This window comes from Venturia canescens, chromosome 3 (assembly GCF_019457755.1).
Source record: "Venturia canescens isolate UGA chromosome 3, ASM1945775v1, whole genome shotgun sequence".
NCBI lineage: Eukaryota > Metazoa > Arthropoda > Insecta > Hymenoptera > Ichneumonidae > Venturia > Venturia canescens.
Genome location: NC_057423.1, coordinates 4,453,123 through 4,473,430, shown reverse-complemented (window position 1 = coordinate 4,473,430; position 20,308 = coordinate 4,453,123). Strand labels below are relative to the sequence as shown.

Sequence of the window (20,308 nt, the reverse complement as noted above, 5' to 3'; positions counted from 1 at the left end):
GAGAGTGCGCGGTTATTGCTCGCGATTTTTTCCACGGTTCCGGTTGCAATTAATGAAATGCGCACGTGGCTGGGCCGTGGAAAGTGTGGAATGAAAAATTGGCGCGAGTGAGCCGGGAGCAGGGGGCCGCGGAGGGGGGAAAGTTACGAGTGCTAATTGACGCGAGAGGAGGCGATAAAAAATTCGCTTCGCCCCGTTGACGATCGATCGAATCGGCGCATAATAACTCTTATCTCGGATCACGCACATGACTAATCCGTGCGCGGGACTCCGTGGCGGATACTCGACGAGAACTCCGCCGGATTTTCTTCTCCGCGTGTACACACATTTGTACCGGATCTCCTTTTTTCTTCAGCACTAATTATTTGTCTTTCTGTGTCCACGCACGCTTCCAAACGATCATACTCCGTGACGCGAGTCTCCATAGAGAACGACTCATCGCAACCGTTCCCAGAAATAAGATCACCATTTTTTTCGTCGTCTGCTCCGACTCCGCAATGCTGCATTCTGTACTCGAAGATCCTTGAGGATAAATAAACAGGATGCCGGACGACAAACGCGAAGCGGATAATCGATCCGTTCGATCATATTCCCCAGTCAACTTTTGACCGCTCTCAATAAATCAATCGTCCTCGATTCACTTTTCGGCACAGTGCGCGCGTGTCCTCGTCCAACAGTCTCGAACAAACGTTTCTCTTCCCTCAGGCCTCCTTTGCATGTCAAACATACTAATATCGTCCGCGATCGGCGCTGTTTCATGGCTATTATGACCGTTACAAGTTACTTTTCCCGCAGCACCAGTATTAATCGCCCGCACTCCAGATCGATCTTTTGATATCGCGGCTTCGAATAAATAGCTCTACTTTTCTTTACTCGAACCATTTATAATACACTTGCACAAACGCCATTCCACATGAAATCGACGCACCTCGCTTCTCGTTTTTCAGACACTCATTTTCATTGAAAGCCTCGCCGTTCCCAATGCTCGAAGCAGCCTCCAGGAGTCCCGGAGCTTTCGACTGGGACTCCGTCGGAGGGTCGTCAGCGAGGAACGGGAGTGACCGCATCATTCCTGGGTGTCAACTGAGCATTGAATTCCTCGCATCTGCATACAGATGTGCATACTTCGAGCAACTCATATTCGCTATTGCAACAATCAAGTGTTCTTGCATCGTTTTCCACCTCGATGGCCAAAGTTCCCGTTACAATTACCCATAAATATACAATCTGTATGTCCCTCGATATACCCAAGTCTGGACGAACAATCTCTCCTTATTTTCTCGCTACGTAGAACACAAAGAACGAGATTGTCGGTTCGCATTCATTCCTCGCGATAGCATTGTTCGGTACACGAGAAAAATTCACCGCGCACCAGCTCCGATACGTCCCAGGATCGAACGGACACGAGCTGAGTGCAGTTTGTCACGCGGATCCATTGCGGGCAAACGAACCATACGAGTCTCCGGACCAAATAAGAGAAGGAAAGAGGCGAAGAAGGATCTCGCTGAGCTCCTCACTCTTTTGACAGCTCCTTCTAATGTCCTCCAGAGAACATTAGAAAACGGAGCTTGAGAAAATCGACCCCCCCAAACTCGGTAGAAAATTCATTTGGTGCGAATTAATTCTCGTCACATTTTTTCAAAATCGATTATAAAGCGTTGAATACGTCCGAACGAAGTCAAATAATAATTGGCTCAAGCAGAATTCAGTATTTTTCAACTTTTTCCTTTTTTCAGTGGAATTTCCCTTTTAGAAATTCGCACTCGTCTCGAGGATTCCTTCGCTACTCGAAATGTACGAAAATAAAAATGGAATGATGACATTCAGCGAAGCAGATGAGCTTTTATACCTGGAAACACAGTGACGGTGATGATAGTTTGACGAATGTGGAGATTTAATCGAATTCTCGCGGATGATGTTCAGCATAAATAACACGTGTGCGTATGCGACTACCCGAGATTAAAAGTGCCTCAAGTGTACACGTGCGTGACGCATACGTGTCGCGTGCGTCACTGCGTTTGTTCCATCAGCTGGACATACCTGTGTATACATTAGAGTCTTTATGTACAAATATATAAATTCACATATTTATGCATCGGGATACATTAAATGCGCTTTATCTGCTGAAAGGAAATCGGATCGTTCGGTAGGTTCGTAAAAGTCTGATGAGAACGAAACACAACGTATGGGGGAGCTCGCATGTGTGCAGCAGGAGAGAAAGGTCGATTGTGAAATTTAGTACAGCCATTGAGATTGTTGACTTACAAAACTGTTGACCTCGCATCGCGAACAATCGAGATCTCGAATTAAATAGCTCTGGAGTGAATTCTCGAATGAGGAAAAAAGCACAGCGCTAATTAGTAAGTTAGAAGGTTAAATTTCTTATTTCGGCAGCTACTGCGCGTACTCCTCGATGATTTTTAATGCCGGGCTCATTCGGCGATGGTTATCATTACGACGGAGTTTTTTTCCCTGGGATTCGCGTTGCATCATTAAACGTTTTCAATTTTGAGTTTAATACTTTTAATGACCCCTCCTCAATCAAGCTTGTTGCAGGGGAACAAAATTTACTCCACTTTTTCAGATGCCCCAAACAGATTGACAGCCTCGCCGTTAACAGGATTTCAGTAAATGGCTCTCGACTCTGAAAAATCGATGACAAAGAATGTTAAGCTCGCGCGATTGTTACTACCACGAACATTCAAATTGCATTTTTATCATTTTGCATTAACATTGCTATTCCCGCCTGTATTAATATTGTTGAAAAATGCTCCGAGCACCTCGCGACTCGAGCGTAATGCCGGTCACCGTAGTGTAAGGATCAAGGATCAAGGACTAAATATAGATCGTCACGCTCGATAGCCACCCATGATTATTTTTTCCCTCCATTCTTTATGTCCCCGCAGGACACTTTCTATGCCCTCTTTTCACCCCTAACACGTTTGTTCAAATATTTTCCAACGGCAACAGAGACTGCGAGCGACGAGTGATCGATTCCATTGCAATATGCAATGTCAACGAGCTTTCCTGGTATTTTTGTACTACGATATAAAGCCTTTTGCATTCCGGACACTCGTTTGTTTTTTCCAGCAGTTAGGGACTCGAAGGAAAGTCGATTATTCGTTTACGCTCCTGACGAAAATCGCGCGGAATTATCAGAAACTCGTTGACCAAGTTGCGCCACGTTGGCGGCCGTTATTAATATTTTCAGATTTGCGTTTTGTTCCCGCGGCCCATTCATTTTGCACGGAGCATTGTTCCTGATAACCTCGAAATTTCATTAACAAAATGACTCGGAGATCCGAGGATATTCACGCGTTTGGGCACAAGTTTTTGCATACATCTGGAGCCGCGTGTGCGTATCGTACATCAATACAGTAAATCACTCCCGGGGGGCAAACGCCTCTCTCTCTCTCGCTGCTTCGCGGCTGTGCGAAAGCCGGAAATGCTCGCGGACTCCTGAATCTTTTCCGCCGGGCTAATTCCACTTTGTAATCTGCGCTAGCGAGAAGGAACCATTAAATTCAAGGACCGCCTTCCGCTTATTTGGCTCGAAGCTGCGAGACTAGAATTGGCCAGATTTCAGGCTCTGCTCATTAGCGCTCAAATCGTGCAGAAACGCGTGTCGTTGTATCGCGTTGACGAATCAGTACGTGCGCACAGTTTGCCGGACCATTACAGCCGGTTTCACGTCTCAAATTTTTGTGCCCAAGTGCACTTTGCCTACGAAAATAAACGACGATGATGCTCCCCGGATCCAGCACGGTTTCGAGTGACTTGCGTGCTCACCAGACGGGAGAGCATACAAGAAACGCCTTCCAAAATCAATCACGAATGTTGACTATCCCGCCGGGGAGATTGCATTTTCAAAATGTTTATTATGCTGATTTGCCTCGCTGGATTTTCAATGTCATCGGGATCGCCGAAGCTGTCAAACTACGTTTGTCCAACACGATTCGGTGACCAGAATGATGCAAACCGGTTCACCGTTTTGTGAGAAAACAGCTTCCAGTTTTCCTCAGAACGTTCAAAAATAAGACTCGCAATTTCTCAATGCTTTGACGTTCCATTGAAATCGCTGAAAAAGCAACAAACATTTTTTTAATCACGATCTTCGATCTTGAGAAAATTACAATTTTCTTAATGAATTTCTTAATGGGTTTATGAATTCTTCGTGACACGTTGCGTCGTGGAGTTCGCGAGTTCACGCGGAGAAAACGAGGCCGAAAATTCTAGAGGAAAGTACTAAGGATATTGCGTATCTCGGGGACAGTGCATATACGTCCTGGAATGCAGCACTAATTCGAAGAGCAGTAATCAGAACTGTTCTATCCACTATAGTAAAAAGACTCATACCTTTTATTCAAAAGACTCGAAAATCTTTTTCTCTATAAGCATAGTGAAAAATGTTTTCAGTCACTTCGAATGTTTATATTGTAAAGTATGCTCGAGCAATCCTGAAAAAAAGTATATGCACGGTAAAATGTTCGGTGCATATTCGTGTATATTTAAATCATAGAATTTACTATGCTGACAGTGAAAGTTTGTGATTTACAATAAATTTCCACTAATCGGTAAGTGCTAGTCTGACACGATGAATATAACACTCGTAGAACAAAACGAAATATAGTTTTCACGTGCATCACTTTTTGCAATCCACATAAAGCAGTTTAGAATTGAAGGGACGAAAAATTGTAAAATTCAAAGAAATATGCTGTTTGTAATCGGTGGTTAAATATTAAAAAAATTCTTGAAAAATAATACATTCCTCGCTATACAGAACGAATCAGTTTTCTCCGTGCAGGATTTCGTTGACGCAAACGGAAATGACTTCGAGTTTTGGGCTTATCTACTTTCGTTGGTTGCTCACAAGGATCGAGTTCCGCGGAGTGGAAACGGTGCAAGGAGCAGAAACTGCCGAGTTGAATAAAGAAGAAGAGAAAAATGGAAGGAGTTTCGATAGAATCGAGAAACAACGATCGAGACTTACGATGAAAATGAGCTCTGCGAAGAGGAGGGAGGAGGAGAAAGAGAAGAAACTTCATTTTCGAGGAATGAAATCGCCGAGAGCCTTTGGAATGAAGAAAGAGAGAAAGGAAGATTGGAAAGAGAGTCGGAGAGGGAAAGAGAGAAAGAGAGAGTGCTCGCCTCTCCGATTATGTATGTATGGAGGGACAGCATCCAGCGAATCTTACAGCTCAGTGAGGCTAGCACGAGCTCGCACGCTCGATCTCTCTCTCTTTTGCTTTGACTCGCGGTCTTTATCCCTTTCGCGGTCTCGGTAACGTTTCTTTCAGTTGTCGCTCGTCGCTCGAGCGTTACACGCACGTTTCCGTGGTATCGCATTGGAAAAAAACAACGCGGTCCGCTCAGTTAAATCGAACAGCGATTAGCCGAGCGCGTTGCGGCTTGGAAACTTTGCAATCAATTAGTCAAGGCGGAGAACAATTCCGACTTACAGTCTGAGAGGTTCCAGACAATTTTTCATCCGTTTAACGATCCGTCTGCGATAAAAATTCGACAAATTCCATTGGAGTGATTGCCCTCGAGATAAACAAACGTGAAATGTTGTCCCATGTATTTCTCCCGGAATATCCTCGTCGAGACTAAGTTTTTGGGAAGTTCAAAAGTACGAAAACCTTGCAACCACCTGGCAGAGGATTGGACCGCTCGTCCCAGAGAAATTCGCTCCTCGGCTCCCTCGATATTCATTCGTGACTTCAAAATAACGTGACACGTTGCAGCTTATCGTTATACGTACGTATCCCTTAATATATACACAAGCATTATGTACTACATGTATGCATATCCAGAGACACGTCACAAGCCCGAAACGATACTCTCATCACCGCTCTTTTATGTCCACGTTTCCATGTGCTGTACGGGCTCGAAATTTTGACGTGATTTCACGAAACTACCGACTTGCGCAACGCCCCGATCTTTCGTCGAGTCCTTCTGCTCGGTAATGCAATCTCGTACTCTTTCGTGCTATCCATATGAGGATAAACATATGCGTAAAAACTCGTGTAGGAAAAGCGGATAGAAAGTGGAGACGCGGACACGTTCCTCGGTCAATTTTTCCCTCGCTTCGTAGCGCCTTATTTCCTTTTATTTTTCACTAGCCCAGTGACAATCGTGCGCATCGATGATCGAAGTATTGAGATCGATTCGAGGCAGTGTTTTCAGTATTTTTTCGAGAGTACGTTAGTGATTGGAGTCTCGTATTTTTCGGGGCTGGGCGTTTTAATCGCTCGTTATTGGTGCGCAACGAGAGACAATTGTGTCGAGGAGCTTTCCAAGCTCCGGATAATTCGATGAAACGTGAGTTGCTTCGCATGTTTTCATTTCGATCTTGTTTTCATGAGCGAAAAATTTGGAAAGAATTCTTCGGTTTTTCTCGTTTCAAGGTGTTTGTCGCGGCTTTCGATCGTTCATTCGTTTTGATCATTGATGTCTCCGAGGCAGACGAGTCTCTCTGAGTAATCCCTTCGCCTCGGGATATACTCGCGATGTCTATTCGTAGCAACCTCGTCTCGTTCGCACGCACGTTCCGTCACAGTGTGTTGGGCCTCTTTTTCTCGCTGTTGATCGCGTCCGCACGTTGCATAATTACGATGAGAACACGTGGACTCGCGAGCTCGTGAAGAAACGCTGAGAGTGTCACGCTGGAATATTACAGAGAGCTCGGCGATTATCCAAATCGGAGAAATTTCAATGGCGATTGACACCTTTTATTCTGTAGTCCAAGTGTCTTTATCGGACTTTCGCTTTGCAAGTGATATAAAATAAGAAAAAGGCACTGTCGCAAACCGATCGATGCTTGGGAGGTTCGATTCTTGGGATTAAATGGTTCGAGAGATTTGTAAAAACTTGAACATTCGTTCGAAACGAATCTTCGTCAATTTTTCCTACCGATTCGCCCATTAAGAGACGAGCTGGAATCATCGATCAAGATTTAATAAATCCGAAGAATAAAAAATCAATTTTAAATCTGCCTCGAAAAATATTGCTCGATCAATGAACAAAGTGAATACTTAATCGCTGTGTGCTTTTTCGCGAACTCTATAAACTCGTTGACTCCGCGAATCACCACAACCCAAATCCTCTTTAATGCGTCGAGAGACATACATTAATCATTCAACAAGGACGAGGCTGAGTTCACGCTTCTGTACATGTGACGACCGGTGACGACGGTACGGCGGCTCGTTCCGAAAAATCGCTTCTCAAATGTCATCCCAACACATTATTATTTCGTTTTCCCTCTCTTTATTTAAATTGGTGGTTCTATTTTTGAAAGTTTTTAATTCAACGAGCACGGCCAAAGCTCCGGTTTCGCCGGCAAAATCTTCGAGCCTTCAACCACATTTGAGGTCTCGCTCGTCAACGGCGTTTTCGAAACGTTGAGAATTGAATTCCCTAAAAAAATAAACAACGGGCGTATGTAAGCCTCGGGGACGAGATCGACTTTTATTTTTTCCGCTGCGCTCTCGCGCAGGACGGATTTATAAAGGTGTAATTAGAAAAATGCCCTCCAGATCGTGACCACGGGAGAGGCAGCTTCTGATTGCTTGTCAATTAGAGAAGCAGGTGCTGCTGACAGCCTTTCCGGCTACTGTTCGATCGCTCCATCCAAAAGTATATAAATACGTGTCTCTCTCCTCGCGATCGCGGTTTCTTTTCATGTAAATGTTCGCATAAACACACAACTATACTCCAACGTATTCCCTCGCTTTTTCGAGTGTATGCGCACCAACGACATACGAATCCCTCCCCCTGCGCGATCTCACGTTTCTCTCCGAAAAAAGGAGAATGTAAAAAAATCCGATATGCATGTGAGCTACTCCTTTTTTTCGCTCTGCCGCCTTTCCCTTCAAAAATGCGTGACCAGTAAGTCTACTTTCTTCGTATCGGAGAAATCAATAAATAAATTTTCGGTATACTAAGCAGCCTGGAGCGACTTTAGGATACGAATAGACCACCTGAAAGTCGCAAAAAAGACTCGAAATTCACCATTTTTTCGAAAATCGTGCAACGAGGATTTTTCTTGGCTGGAAACAGCCATTTTTTGCAGTGTTTATAGTTTATATTCTACTCAATTTCACTTTATCTTCGGATTCCTCTCATTTCGAACTTTTTGATGTTTGACGAGGAATCTTTTTACCTCTCGATCGACAAAATTATTTGAAGTCGGAATGTTTCTCGCATTCGGTAGAGAATTCCGCGACCCGGAATGTATCTTTGTGTTCGTCCTATTCAGCCTGCACAATAAAAAAAGGTTCTAATGTCAATGTTGACTCTTTTGGATCCATAAAATCATTAGCAAACATATATATAGACGCAATAGCAATGATAATATGTTTTATTGATCGTCGGCGATGATTTCGTCACGTAATTAAAGGCGACCAGGATCCGAGTCGTGCGGTGAATGAGCGCAGGTGCGGAAGGTGTCGAGAATCGTTAGAGCGCGAGGAGGTTCGTGGCACGTTGGCGGGATATTCCTGAGCCGAAAACAAATTCTATACTACTTTGGCTTTTGGCATTCTGGTCTCGTGTCAAAGAGGCGAGATACGTTGGAAAGAAAGTGCGGGTAGGTCGAATCGTAAAACTTTGGGATGTCGAAACGAGGATTAAGCCCGGTTCGACGGTCGTACAAATTTTTTCGGCGATCTTGACATTAAAATTCTACGAGTATTTCAACGCGCGTTTAATAATTGGATTCGTATCATAATCAATTTGACATTTTTCTTCATTATGTTTTTCAAGGTAATAAGTACGAATGAATTAACAGAAGATTCGTCCGGTCAACTTTCGTGCGCCAAGATATTTTTCCACTCGGAAATTATTTCATTAATCGCCCTACGATTGATTCAGGTTGAAATTGTGAAACTCATTCCTTCGGAAGATCGACGCTCTTTCGAGTCGCGCGGTTGTACGACGATTCGAGCAGGTCCACCAAACTCGTCGACAAACGTCAGCCTACTTTATTCTATTTTGAGACTGCTCCTGGCTATTTCGGTTCTAATGGTCCCATCACTGAAAATGACATTCAAATGACAGGACCAGTTCGTATTCAGGACACCACAAATTTTATTTTTCGCCTCCGGTAGGAGCGGTGAAAACTTTCACGAAACTCCTGATGCGTGATCTAATTATTCGTATGGGAATATTGTGGTTTTTCACTCTCTTCATATTCCGACGTTTTACTCAAACTCCAAATGCTACGAAAAAATCATGAAAAAAATGTTTTTACAGTTTTGTTGCCCCGCGAGACACCAATTTCCACGTTTTATTGCAGCTGCAACGTGAAAAATGCGCGAATTCGCTCCCCCTCCCCGTGTTTCTTTATCCCACGAACGAAGGGTTGATTTTATGTCCTGATCATAAAGTTGCCAATGTTAAATAATACGCTTGGATAAATATACACTAATGGACCCGGTTGTCTCGTTAACATACATTTAATAACGTGGATATAAAACCAGCAGTGATAGTTACTTTCCAGATGTATATGCATATTAAAACTTAAGTACGATTGCACAATTTGAAATAATAGCGTTAGTCGCGATTGTAATTCTTGGTACAGGTTATGCAGACTCGTTAGGAAAAGTTAGTCGGTGCGATTTTAAGGGAATAAACTTTCGGATATACAGTCATACCGAAGCGAATGTTGGGCTCGTGCAAATGTCAAGATCTAATGATCGTTACGAGGGGCTTTTTCGAGTCCCATTTCCAGTGAAATATCACTGACACACGGTATAACGAAACAAAGTCGTCGCATAAATATGCAGAATTTCGAAGGCGTTCGTAAGTGACGAAACGAATGGTTTTTATGAGCGCAGAACCCTTTTGTTCGCAGGCGCGGAGCAGAATGGTTTTTCGATCTTCCTGGTAGCTCGTACTCTCGAATACCTTGATGGTATTCCAAGGTCATCGAGCTGAAAGAGTGGACCCCGATACGGAAAGTCCTCGCGAGGCAGAGGACATAAACGCTCGCTCTCGGCTAAATAATGGAGGTCGACATTGACGCCTTACTCGTTCAGTGAGGAAGAGTCCTTTGAATCTACGAAAAAATAAGGAAAAACAAAGAAACGTAAAGCGACGTGCGCCAGTGCCAAAATGGCTTTGTCTCGAATGGCAAGGAACGTTCACTGAGCTCAAATTCATCGAATAACCGGAAGAAATACTGCAGCAGTGCCGACGATATAGAGAGAGAGAGAGAGAGAGAGCAGCGGACGTTCTCGAAAAAACTGAAATTTCTAGTCCAACTGTTCGAGAATGTCTCTGGCCAACTTCAGTTTTCCATTTCAATTGGCGGCTTCGTCCTCGTACGCTTTCCCCGGTGGCCAAACTCCCCAATCGGCAATCAGTAATTTACGCTTGAATGCGGTTTTGCCACCGACGCCCGCACCGGCGTTCAACGACGACAGAAGATACGAGAACGAACCGTACATCACCCCGGCCCAGTACCAGCATCAGCATCAACAGCAGCAACAACGCCAGAGAGAACAACAACTCCGAGCCCAAGAATCGTACGCCGGACATCGCCACCATTATCTCGGCAACTCCGGCTCCTCCGGCTCTACTAACCAGGACACCAGATACGCCAATTACAATCAAGACTTTCGGAGGACTCGGCCGAGACAACAACAAGTGCCGCAACAGGCTACGAACCAACAGCAACAAAACAGACATCACGTTTCTTCAGCGAGCAACGAACAACCCTCGTCGCGATCACAAACTCGAGGGTCCAATCATCAGGAACATCCACATCCTCAACAAAACCCTCCAGCGAGTGTTCCGAGTGCCGATGACTCCAGAAATGTTGGGCAGGATAATTACCCTGAGAGACCCGACGACGGGTGAGTCACTTTTTTCCTTTGTTTCAATCTTCGAGCTGCGCTTTTGAGATCGTTTGGCCCGGAATGAAATCTGCGATTCCGTCTGATTTCAAATAAATTGTTTTTTTCCAAATTTCGCTCCGGTCCAAGGAGAAATCGTGCAAGTAACTTCGGCTCGGTCCGCAGAGCCGATTGCACCCTTGAGAGAGAAGCGAATCGGTTTAAAAATCTCAATTTCTTCAAGAGTTACGGGCGCAGTAAAAATTCCTCGGTCCATTAAAGCTTGTGGCGCGAGCCAACTGGCGCAGGCTATCGCCGGAGTTTGGACTTTCGAAGAGCACCAAAATTGTTTCCATTCGAGCCTACGCGGGATTTAAATCCAGAATAAAAAAACTCGTCGTCACACGCGTTGACGGAACGATCGGCAAAATATGAAATCGGCATAAAATGATTAGGAGATTTATGAGTCGTAGGAGAGAATAAATTGGCTCCCTTTGAAAAATTGAAGCTGCAGGATCGCCTGGCCGAAAAAGTGATCCACGGTCAGGGCCATGGATAATTCGACGCTCGATTCTTTCGCCTGCCAGCAAATATGCTTGCCGATGAAAAATTGCTCTCGGAGTAATAAGAGAAAAAAACAACCGCAGTCCGCCCGGTTAATTCCGTCATTACCGGGTCAGCTTTTACTCGAAAATAAATACGGGGAAAGTCACATGTGCGGCGGGGTGTTGTCGACGAAATCTCGACCAGGATGCTTCCCATTTGATATGCATAATGTGTACACTCTCACGGAGACAGGACGTTCGTACTTTCAGGTTTATATGAGCGCTTTATACGTCGTATACGGAGCCGGACACAGACACACGTACGAAAGAATGTACATAAATATATGCGAGCAGGCGTCGAAATCGTGAAATCCGATCGCGAAAGGAGAAAGAGGAGACAACCCGAAATATAGTGAGTCTGTTTTTCGGGCGCCAGTGACTTTGCCAAAAGAGTTACGAGACAATAATACCTCATTTCTCCCCCTCTCCCCTCCTCCCTCCCTTTCCTCCCCGAACGCTCCCTTCGCGTACTTTTTCTTGAACTTTAATCGTTTTTTCTACCTCGCTAACCACACAATTACAGTTCGCTGCTTCTGTCCGCGTCGATAGTTAATACTCGCATTGCTCGAAACCTCGAGCCCGCGAAGCGAAAGCGCTCCTTCTCAGATGTATACTTACACCTGTGGAGCAGCCACGAGCACTCGCAAAAACCGCACCGCAGCCGTATAATTGAACGCGTAATAATCATGCGATATCTTCCCGCGACGCGCTCGGCTTTCGTGAATTTTACTCACTTCGACGCGCCTCGCCACTTCAACGCCTTTCTCGCTCTCGCCCTCCAACCGCGTAGCTCGAGCTTCCATGTTGAGGAATCTGAGAATCGGCCAATAATAAATGCAAATTCGAAAATATTCGAAGAGTGCGCAAAACTTGTTTTTTTTCGATTACTCATTTTACATTTTTCGTTACGTTCGAATGGCTCTAGTTTTCTCATCAATGAAAATACGAATTTTTTCGATGACGCGAACGAGCTCCAGTTTTATGGAGAATCATTCAAAATATTTTCATTTTCAAATCCACGAACCAAGGCACTAATTAATTACAAACTTCAGTCGACCCATCGGTTGATTCATCGTCGAATAAATATGCAAATAGGAATAGCGGTAGGAAGTTTGAACCGAAGAAACTGAACGCATACAAATACTCGCGAAGAATCATCGTCGCAGATATGAGAATCTCTAATGACTTCATTTTAACCTTGTTTTTCCGAAAAGCTACACGAGAGTGAATGGCGGTGCTTACGGTAGTGCAGACGCGAAAACCTCGATCCACGCGATTCTGGATTACGACGATGACGACGAGAGTAATGTCGAGGATTATTACGATGACGAGGCTGCGGATATGCCGAAAAATACTCGTGTCACACCGATACAGGGCCCGATATACGTAAAAAACGGTACCGTCCCGGTCGTACCTTTATACTCGTATCCGCAGCTGAACAATGGTAGTTTCGTGCAAATACCGGTGAGTAAAAAATCTCTTTAAATACATTATAAGGATAAATACATATTCATGTGGCCGCCGTGACGATAAAATATTTTATTAGTTCCAAGAATCATCATTGCAAACGAAAACATGTCGCATTAAAACCGAAGAAATTCGATTGCTTGAACCAAAATCGACCCTTTTCGGAGACGAAGTGTTTCTCTATCGAATCACTTTTGTCAACATTCATTTGACAGTAGTCAAGGAAATGTGAGAAATCAAAGCTGTCATCAAAATTATTCGAAAGTTTATTTCGTCGATTCCATCATCTCTGTAAGGTGAAAATCAGATTGATTCTAATGGAAAAGCTTTCCTTCGAGCCAAAAATGAACAGTCGATTTTGTAAATATTCAAATTATTTAAGGAATTCACTAAAAAATGAGAATCTTCGTGTCTTCAAAACTTGGTCATTCGTCCGGAAACTTGTGAGCTTCGAGAAAGTCAGTTCTCCAGGAAAAGTTGAAGGCTCTGGTGAAGTTGCGAGGCTTCAAAGAGCATCCTCGTCATCGCACGTTTCTGCTTCGAGCAATCAACAAAATAATAATCGTTCGATACCGCGAATCCGCTGAGTCTTTTGTACACGTGCAATCGAGCCGCATTTTCGATATCAAAGGATCGTTGTACGCGAACAAGATCGAGGATGTTGATGATGTGCGCACGTTTCAGCAGGCAAAAGCCACGCGTCTCTACTCGTTTGGGAATTCGAAAGGTGGAACGTGCCCCCGGCTTTTTTTCAATTACACCCCAGCGCGCTCGTAGCTCTGGCCCCTTTCGTTGCTCACATATCGCTGTAGGACCGTGTGCTATGTTATTTCATTCTATGCATATCCACGTGTAGTTCCTACAAGCTATAAGCTTCTATATGCCATGATAACTGCTTCTTATTCGTACACGCCCGCGTGACATTTCCTTGCGAGCACGTCGTCGTCACAGACGACGCGAATTCTCATCGTCGTGAGTGCACGAGCATGGGCTACTTCGGGACGAATAAACTCTTCATTTTTACCTTCACCAAAAGTCTTTTCGAGGATTGATTCCTCGTTCGCGGTGTTCTTTAATGAGTTTCACGCTCGCATCGAGTCATTCTTGGATTCTCTAACTTCTTCAGTTTCACAATATTTTTCTGTCCGTTTGAAATGCCCGTGAAATCGATTGGATCGTGGCTTTTCTGGACGGAATCTGATTCGCGAAGCTTTCCAACTTTTGACGAACCGATTCGACCCTCCCGGCTGAAATGCCTCGTATTCGTCGCACCGCGGAGCACCCGAGATCCACGGAGAAAGAAATTCACGAACGTTCGTACGCGTCAAGTGAAATAAACCGATGCGAAAGAGTTACGACGTGATGGGAATGTGTACCTCGATCCTGCGACGCTGATGCATATCTTTTCGGTCATATACGTACGCCTACGTGAGCTTGCTCGTATTTGTAGTAAGTTAGGCTTGACGGTCTCGCTTTGTACAAACGCGAATCGAACCTTCTCTCGTCCCCTTGCAGGGGGCGCAATTCGCTAAAAAAAATGAAAATAGTTTCGTGCCAAAATAAGCAATTTCTCGTTGAAAATTATTCTCAATAAAGCGCGCATAAAAAATTCGGTTTAAAATCTTAATGGATTTTGTTCTTCACTCGCCACTTGGGAGACGACGGTGCTGATTGAGACATTTATTTGCGTAATGACTCAACAGTAGCCATTTCAATCCTTGAAGGAATTAAAAAAAAATAAAAATTCCACCGCTCGCTCGATACAACGAAGAATCTCTCGAAGCAGACGGCAAAGGATGAACTCGAGACGAGATTTCTGACTTTTCGTATCGATATATTCATCATATTCCAAGACCTCTGACGACGCCACGGTATAAGAAAAAGCGAGAATATATTCTTTACGGGAACGCAACGCGAGAGACTAATATCGAAAAGTTTCATTGATCGTAAAAGATCGAGAGTCGGGATTTACCGCACCATTAACGACGTCTTCAAACTGACGTACGATTCAACGTACTTAAACTGTATAAAATCGCAATGAAAATGGAAAACAGAGATGAGACAGTATGGGATTCGATTTAATCGGGCGCCGGTACAAGTTATCGAAACGAAGTTGCGCCGCGGGGTCCTCGTAAATCAGGAAAAAAACTACAAAGTTTGAGGAGGTGCAGAAACCTTTCGAATAAAACTGAATGGAAAAGTAACGCCCTCGCCTTTGATATTATCAATGAATTCCATCGACCGGGGCGAAAAAAACGCTTGCGACGGAATCTTGGAGTCGTAACAGCCACTGCTTCGATACTTTTATTAATTCGTTTCGAAAAAAAATCGTTGATTTGATCAGTTTGCGAAATATGAGGATCCAATTCGGCGGGAGAAAAGAGAGAGCAGACGATGCTCGGATGGCCACGCGGAAAAACGGCGGATCGATTCAATGTCGCGATCTTGCCTGCGAGGTCCCAACCGTTCCGAATCTTTCACCGATATTCTCGCACTCTCAACTTCTCAAATCTATCGAAAAACTCTGAAAAACGGGCGAATGGTCGAATCGGAAAATAACGAACGTCTATGAATTAAGTTCGGGTATCGAGATCAATCGACCACGATCTCCGACCCCTTAAAGTCGTTCGGCCGTTCGATAAAGTACGGTAAGGTCTCCTGATGACGATAGGCACAGTTCCGGGGTCTCTTACGGGGCAAAATTTTGAATGATTTCATTTATAATTTTGAGTTTTTGACACGGCACCCTATGGGAGAATTCACAATAATATTAATTGTGAAAAAATGGTACGGTGTTGGAGCTTCGGAAAAGTTTATATCGCGAAGAAAATTTATCACAGATTCCGTTCCTTTAAAAAAACATTACCTTACGGAGCTTTTAAGAAAAAGAAAACACGAAAAAACTTTAGTTTTTGACGCGTCGAAAGCGGATGCCAGTCATTACGTTGACTGCTGGTAACAGCTGATTGAACTTGGGGCAAATTCGGGAATCGCTGGAATATCATCAAATTTATTTTTCAGACTGGCTCACGTGCTCTTTTTTTAATCAATTGACCATTTCTTTTTCTCGGTGCCATTACACAGATATAAACTTTCTTTCGCACAACAAAAATGTTCTCTAGGTTATGTGTATTTATTTAAAGTGTCACCGGCACCGACTCAATAATTATTAACTAGTTGAAGTATAAATTTGATCTTTTATGATATTTTTAAAAGCATTTTATTACATTCTCATGATAAAAATATTCTCAATTCAAGCGTGTATTCATTTTATTAATAATTTAGACTTGAAATTAATCAGCATAAAATAGTTGCAAACCTGACTAGTCATACAACGGCCGAACTACTTTAAGAGACCGATATATTTATAGAAGTCACGGAGAAATGGCCGCAAATCGTATTGTCGAGTATTCAATGACACCCACTCTGACGTATCTCCTCGTGGGCCGATACTCGTCAATGACGCGACGCCGATTTCCGGTGTAAATCGTGCTCACGGTTCCGCAATTGTTTGACGCTTTACATAGGAGCGGTTCGTACACTTGAACCTCCGTTGAGTGACTAATTGCGGGACCATATACGAGAGTATTTTGATCTTGAAGGAACTTTGGAATTTTCCAATACCAATAGCTCCATAGGACTGGAATTGAGGCACTGAATGGGCCAGTAAAAACCTGGTGAATTTCGCTATCGAAACGATGCGAACGTTGATTTTCGATCATTGCAAAATCCTAAAAGTTGTTGATAAACAATTTGGACAAACTTTTGGCACTTTGAAACGAATTCAAAATTTTTTTAAAACACATTATTTGTCGTTATCACGGATTCCAAAATGTTTAATGGCCCAATAGCCCATTCATGTAAACGCGTTGTATGATTTGATCCCGGCTTCACGCGTCGTTTTATAACTTCTAATAAAGTTTGAGATGATCGTCTCGGGACCGACCTTCATAAATATGCAGCGGCTGCGAACGCATCCGTGATTCGTTTTTATAGGCTGTAGAGAATTGTAGATTTTGAGGTGCCTCAAGCTGAGTGCACACTTCAAAGAGCCTTTTAATATTCCGATCTAATTTTTCCAATTCCCCCCTCGAACGAATCGCTTGTTCTCTGCGGAGTGTTTAATGCCGTTCAACAAATTGAAATGAATTCGAGCCCATTCTCGGTGCTCGTTCCAATGGAATTACTGTACAAATGACTAATTAGTTGTCAGGAATCGATTTTATCGCGGTTCGCATTTATCATTCCCGATAGTTTTCGTCAGCAAAGCCGGAGTCGGTCGTGCGGACTCAAATTATTCAGGCCGAGCGTGTACTCTCATAGTCGATTCGATAATTGACAGTTAACTATTGCACTAATCCTTATCTCGCGAGTTATACGATCGCAAGAGCGTGCGACTACGTTTGTTAACGATGAAAAAAGGCACCTCAGGACGGGAGTTGGTTGCAGCAACGGTAAAGAACATTGTCGTATCTCATTTGACGCTGTACCTGCGACGCGAAGTTGACCGAGGTTGTCAGCCCGGGTCGGCAAACCCGTCGACACTATTTTTTGCACCGCAGGTTTCGTCTAATTAGCATAAAAACCTTGAATCGATACACCTCTGAGTGCTTCGTACCAGGCGCGTTTCGCTCCAAATGTTCAATCGCACTTCAAATTCGAAATGTTGCGAATCTTTTTTTTCGCCGCCCGCTGACGCGCGGACCAAACGATATTTTTTGGGGGTCAATAAAACTTGGAAGAGAAAATTGTTGTTTTTATACTGGCGATGACCAGAAATTCTGCTTCCGAATAAATAGTGAAATTTGTTCTCCAACCAAGTGATAAATGTCAATATAATGTCGATGTTTCGAAAGGATTTTTATTATAAATAGACGAAATAACCGATTTCGTTTTTAATGATCGCTCCGATCTCCCATTTCTCATCGGCGACGTCCATCTTATTCCAGATTCTCTGGACCGCATTATCGGTCGCTTTGGGAGTCGAGTTGCGAGGCGATCTTGTCAAGGGGACACCGTGCATCAAGAGATACCATCAACTTTATTGCCCAACCGCTGGCAAAACTTATCCCACGTGAGTAAATTCCCGAATTAAATAAACTCGAACGAGCGATATTCCGGGGGCCTTGGAGTTTCAGGTGAAACCGTTTTTCACTGTGCCCCAGAACTCGTTAAGATTAACTTCGAATTTATTCAAACTTGGCTCCCATTTTTACGGCTCATTTCGACTAAGTCCGAGGGGAAAATTCAATTCCGAAATGTGCTTTTTGTGCAGCGATCGAATAGAACATTTTATAGATGAAAATAAAGCTCTCATGAAACGAATGTACGGGGTGTTCGAGATGGACGAGGATTTTGGTCCTCCGAGTCACCAGCCTGGCAGGAGAAGACGGAGGAACGCGAAGTTCGGCGAACCGGATGGTGGCCCGAGCTTACGCTACGCCAACGACGATCCTGTCATCGAAGGTGGCGATTCGATTTTCAGCAAAGCTCGAAAGACGCGACAAACCAGTGTGAATGCTGGTGGAAACGAGAGTGGACGGTAATATTTCGAATGCACAAAAATAAAAAACTCGAAACTTTACAGTCCTTTTTATATTTTGATGTTTTTTTCAAATTCATTCCAGCATCGACGCTTGTGAATCCAAAGCTGAAATCGTCACTCCCTATTGGGCGAAAAACAGCGCTGCTAAAACTCGAGCTATTGTCAATACCCAACATTTCGAACAGGCGATCCACCAGGAAATGTGCACGTTAGTATTTCGATCGTTCATCGGGAATCGAAAGTCAAAATATTAAAAAATCGCTAAATTTGCAGGAATCGACGAAAATTGCTAATAAAAAAAAATCTCATTGAAAATCTCATCTGAATATCATAAAATTATCGTTAAATTAGTTTTTTAAATTCCGGAAAAAATCCTTCCTCGTGCTGTTTCGAAACATTATTGTGCTTTTCGATTTTGTTTTTTTTTTGAGTTAAAAACTTTTCACATTTCCATTGCCGAAAGTGAAGTTAAAAGTGGCGACGTTGTCAAATTGATTTGTGAGTGAAGTTGATCGCTCGTTACTTGATTTGTTGTAGAAAAACACACACGAATCGTTGCCACGGTGAATGCGGTTGCGAGCAAAAGTACAAGTGGCACAGGCTGTTGGCTTACGATCCAGACGACGATTGCAAAGGTATCTTCATGGACTGGTTCATTTTTCCGTCGTGTTGCGTCTGCAGATGCGAACCGACGAGCGCAGCGAGTCGAATATTCTCGCCGAAGCAGACCAATCGAAATTGAGACACTTTCGTTTGTTTCTCATCTCCGAAAAGTGCGTTTGAGAGGAGAAAAAAGCTACGTCGACACTGAAAAAGCTGGGGAAAGGACTGGAGCGGTTTGTTTACTTTGTCGAAGTATTTTGTGACGTAGGACGAAATTCGAAGCTCGAGAAAACTCGTAAAACCTCGTCGAGGACTCCAATGATCCTCCTTTCTTCTGCGAGTCCAAAGAATTCAAGCAGCGAATCACGAATGGACGCTTAAATATTTACGTTTCGTCACAAGTTTTTCGACTTTTTTCCTCCGCATATGAAATTCAGCACAAGCGCGGTGCTTGCGTTTCGTGATTGTACAGAAATCTCGTGTAGTGTTAATGTATTTCAACGAACTGAGGACACGTTAGAGAAATTTTTAGTGCCTAGATTTCATCACCTTTCAAACGAATCGATTCAAATCTCACTTTTCCAAGTTTTGCCTTATTTTTTAAGCCCTAAGCAGATCTCGCAATGTTTCATTATGAAAATTTCCTATTCATACTCCACTTAGAGAAAAAATATATTTAGTCATCGTTGATATACTCGTAATTAAGGTGTAAATCACATTTTTCCAAAATAAACATTTTTTTTTAAATCAGCCACATTCATCCAACTTCCTGCTTCCGTTTGCACTATCCGACCGTTGATGTTGACGCAAGACCCTTTTTATCTTCGAGAATTGCAGTTTCGTATCGATCGAGGTCGAGCCTCTTCTGTCGGCAAAAGAGTTCACGACTATCGGAGCAAAAAGCGTTTCAAATAAATGAATTTTCCCTCTCTCCACAGCTCTCCAATTTACCATTCACGCGTGCACGCTCCTCAGAGCTATTTACACTCTTTCCTAGATGTAAATTAACGTCAGCCCACGATCGATGGCACTCCCGAATGGTGCGGTACGAAAAAGAAATCCTTTGAAATTTCTTGGTGTTTCGAATTCTTTTTTCCGTTTCTTTATCGATTTTTCTCTCGGAAATAATAACAATTCAAGACTTTCTGTGAAAACTGATGCGTCGTCTCGTTGATTATATCATCGTTCACTACTTCGCAATTGCGATACTCAAAGATGATATCATACTCATCGTCGTGGAACTGATTGCGACC

The 20,308-nt window shown here is 43.5% G+C and overlaps 1 protein-coding gene across 2 annotated transcripts; it reads left to right on the top strand.

The window, feature by feature from the left end:
• The first annotated feature begins 4,679 nt into the window (after positions 1 to 4,679).
• On the top strand, positions 4,680 to 19,802 carry spz3 (Spaetzle domain-containing protein 3). 2 transcript variants are annotated; one of them, XM_043415440.1, is made up of 8 exons: positions 4,680 to 5,757; positions 9,581 to 9,750; positions 9,854 to 10,856; positions 12,655 to 12,904; positions 17,857 to 17,981; positions 18,183 to 18,449; positions 18,535 to 18,660; positions 18,990 to 19,802. In XM_043415440.1, the coding sequence occupies exons 3-8, from the start codon at positions 10,273 to 10,275 to the stop codon at positions 19,192 to 19,194; spliced, it is 1,557 nt and encodes a 518-aa protein (XP_043271375.1). In that variant the 5' UTR covers positions 4,680 to 5,757; positions 9,581 to 9,750; positions 9,854 to 10,272; the 3' UTR covers positions 19,195 to 19,802. The 2 variants fall into 2 exon arrangements, with proteins under 2 accessions (XP_043271375.1, XP_043271374.1); XM_043415439.1 differs by lacking the exon at positions 9,581 to 9,750.
• Positions 19,803 to 20,308: the final 506 nt, after the last annotated feature.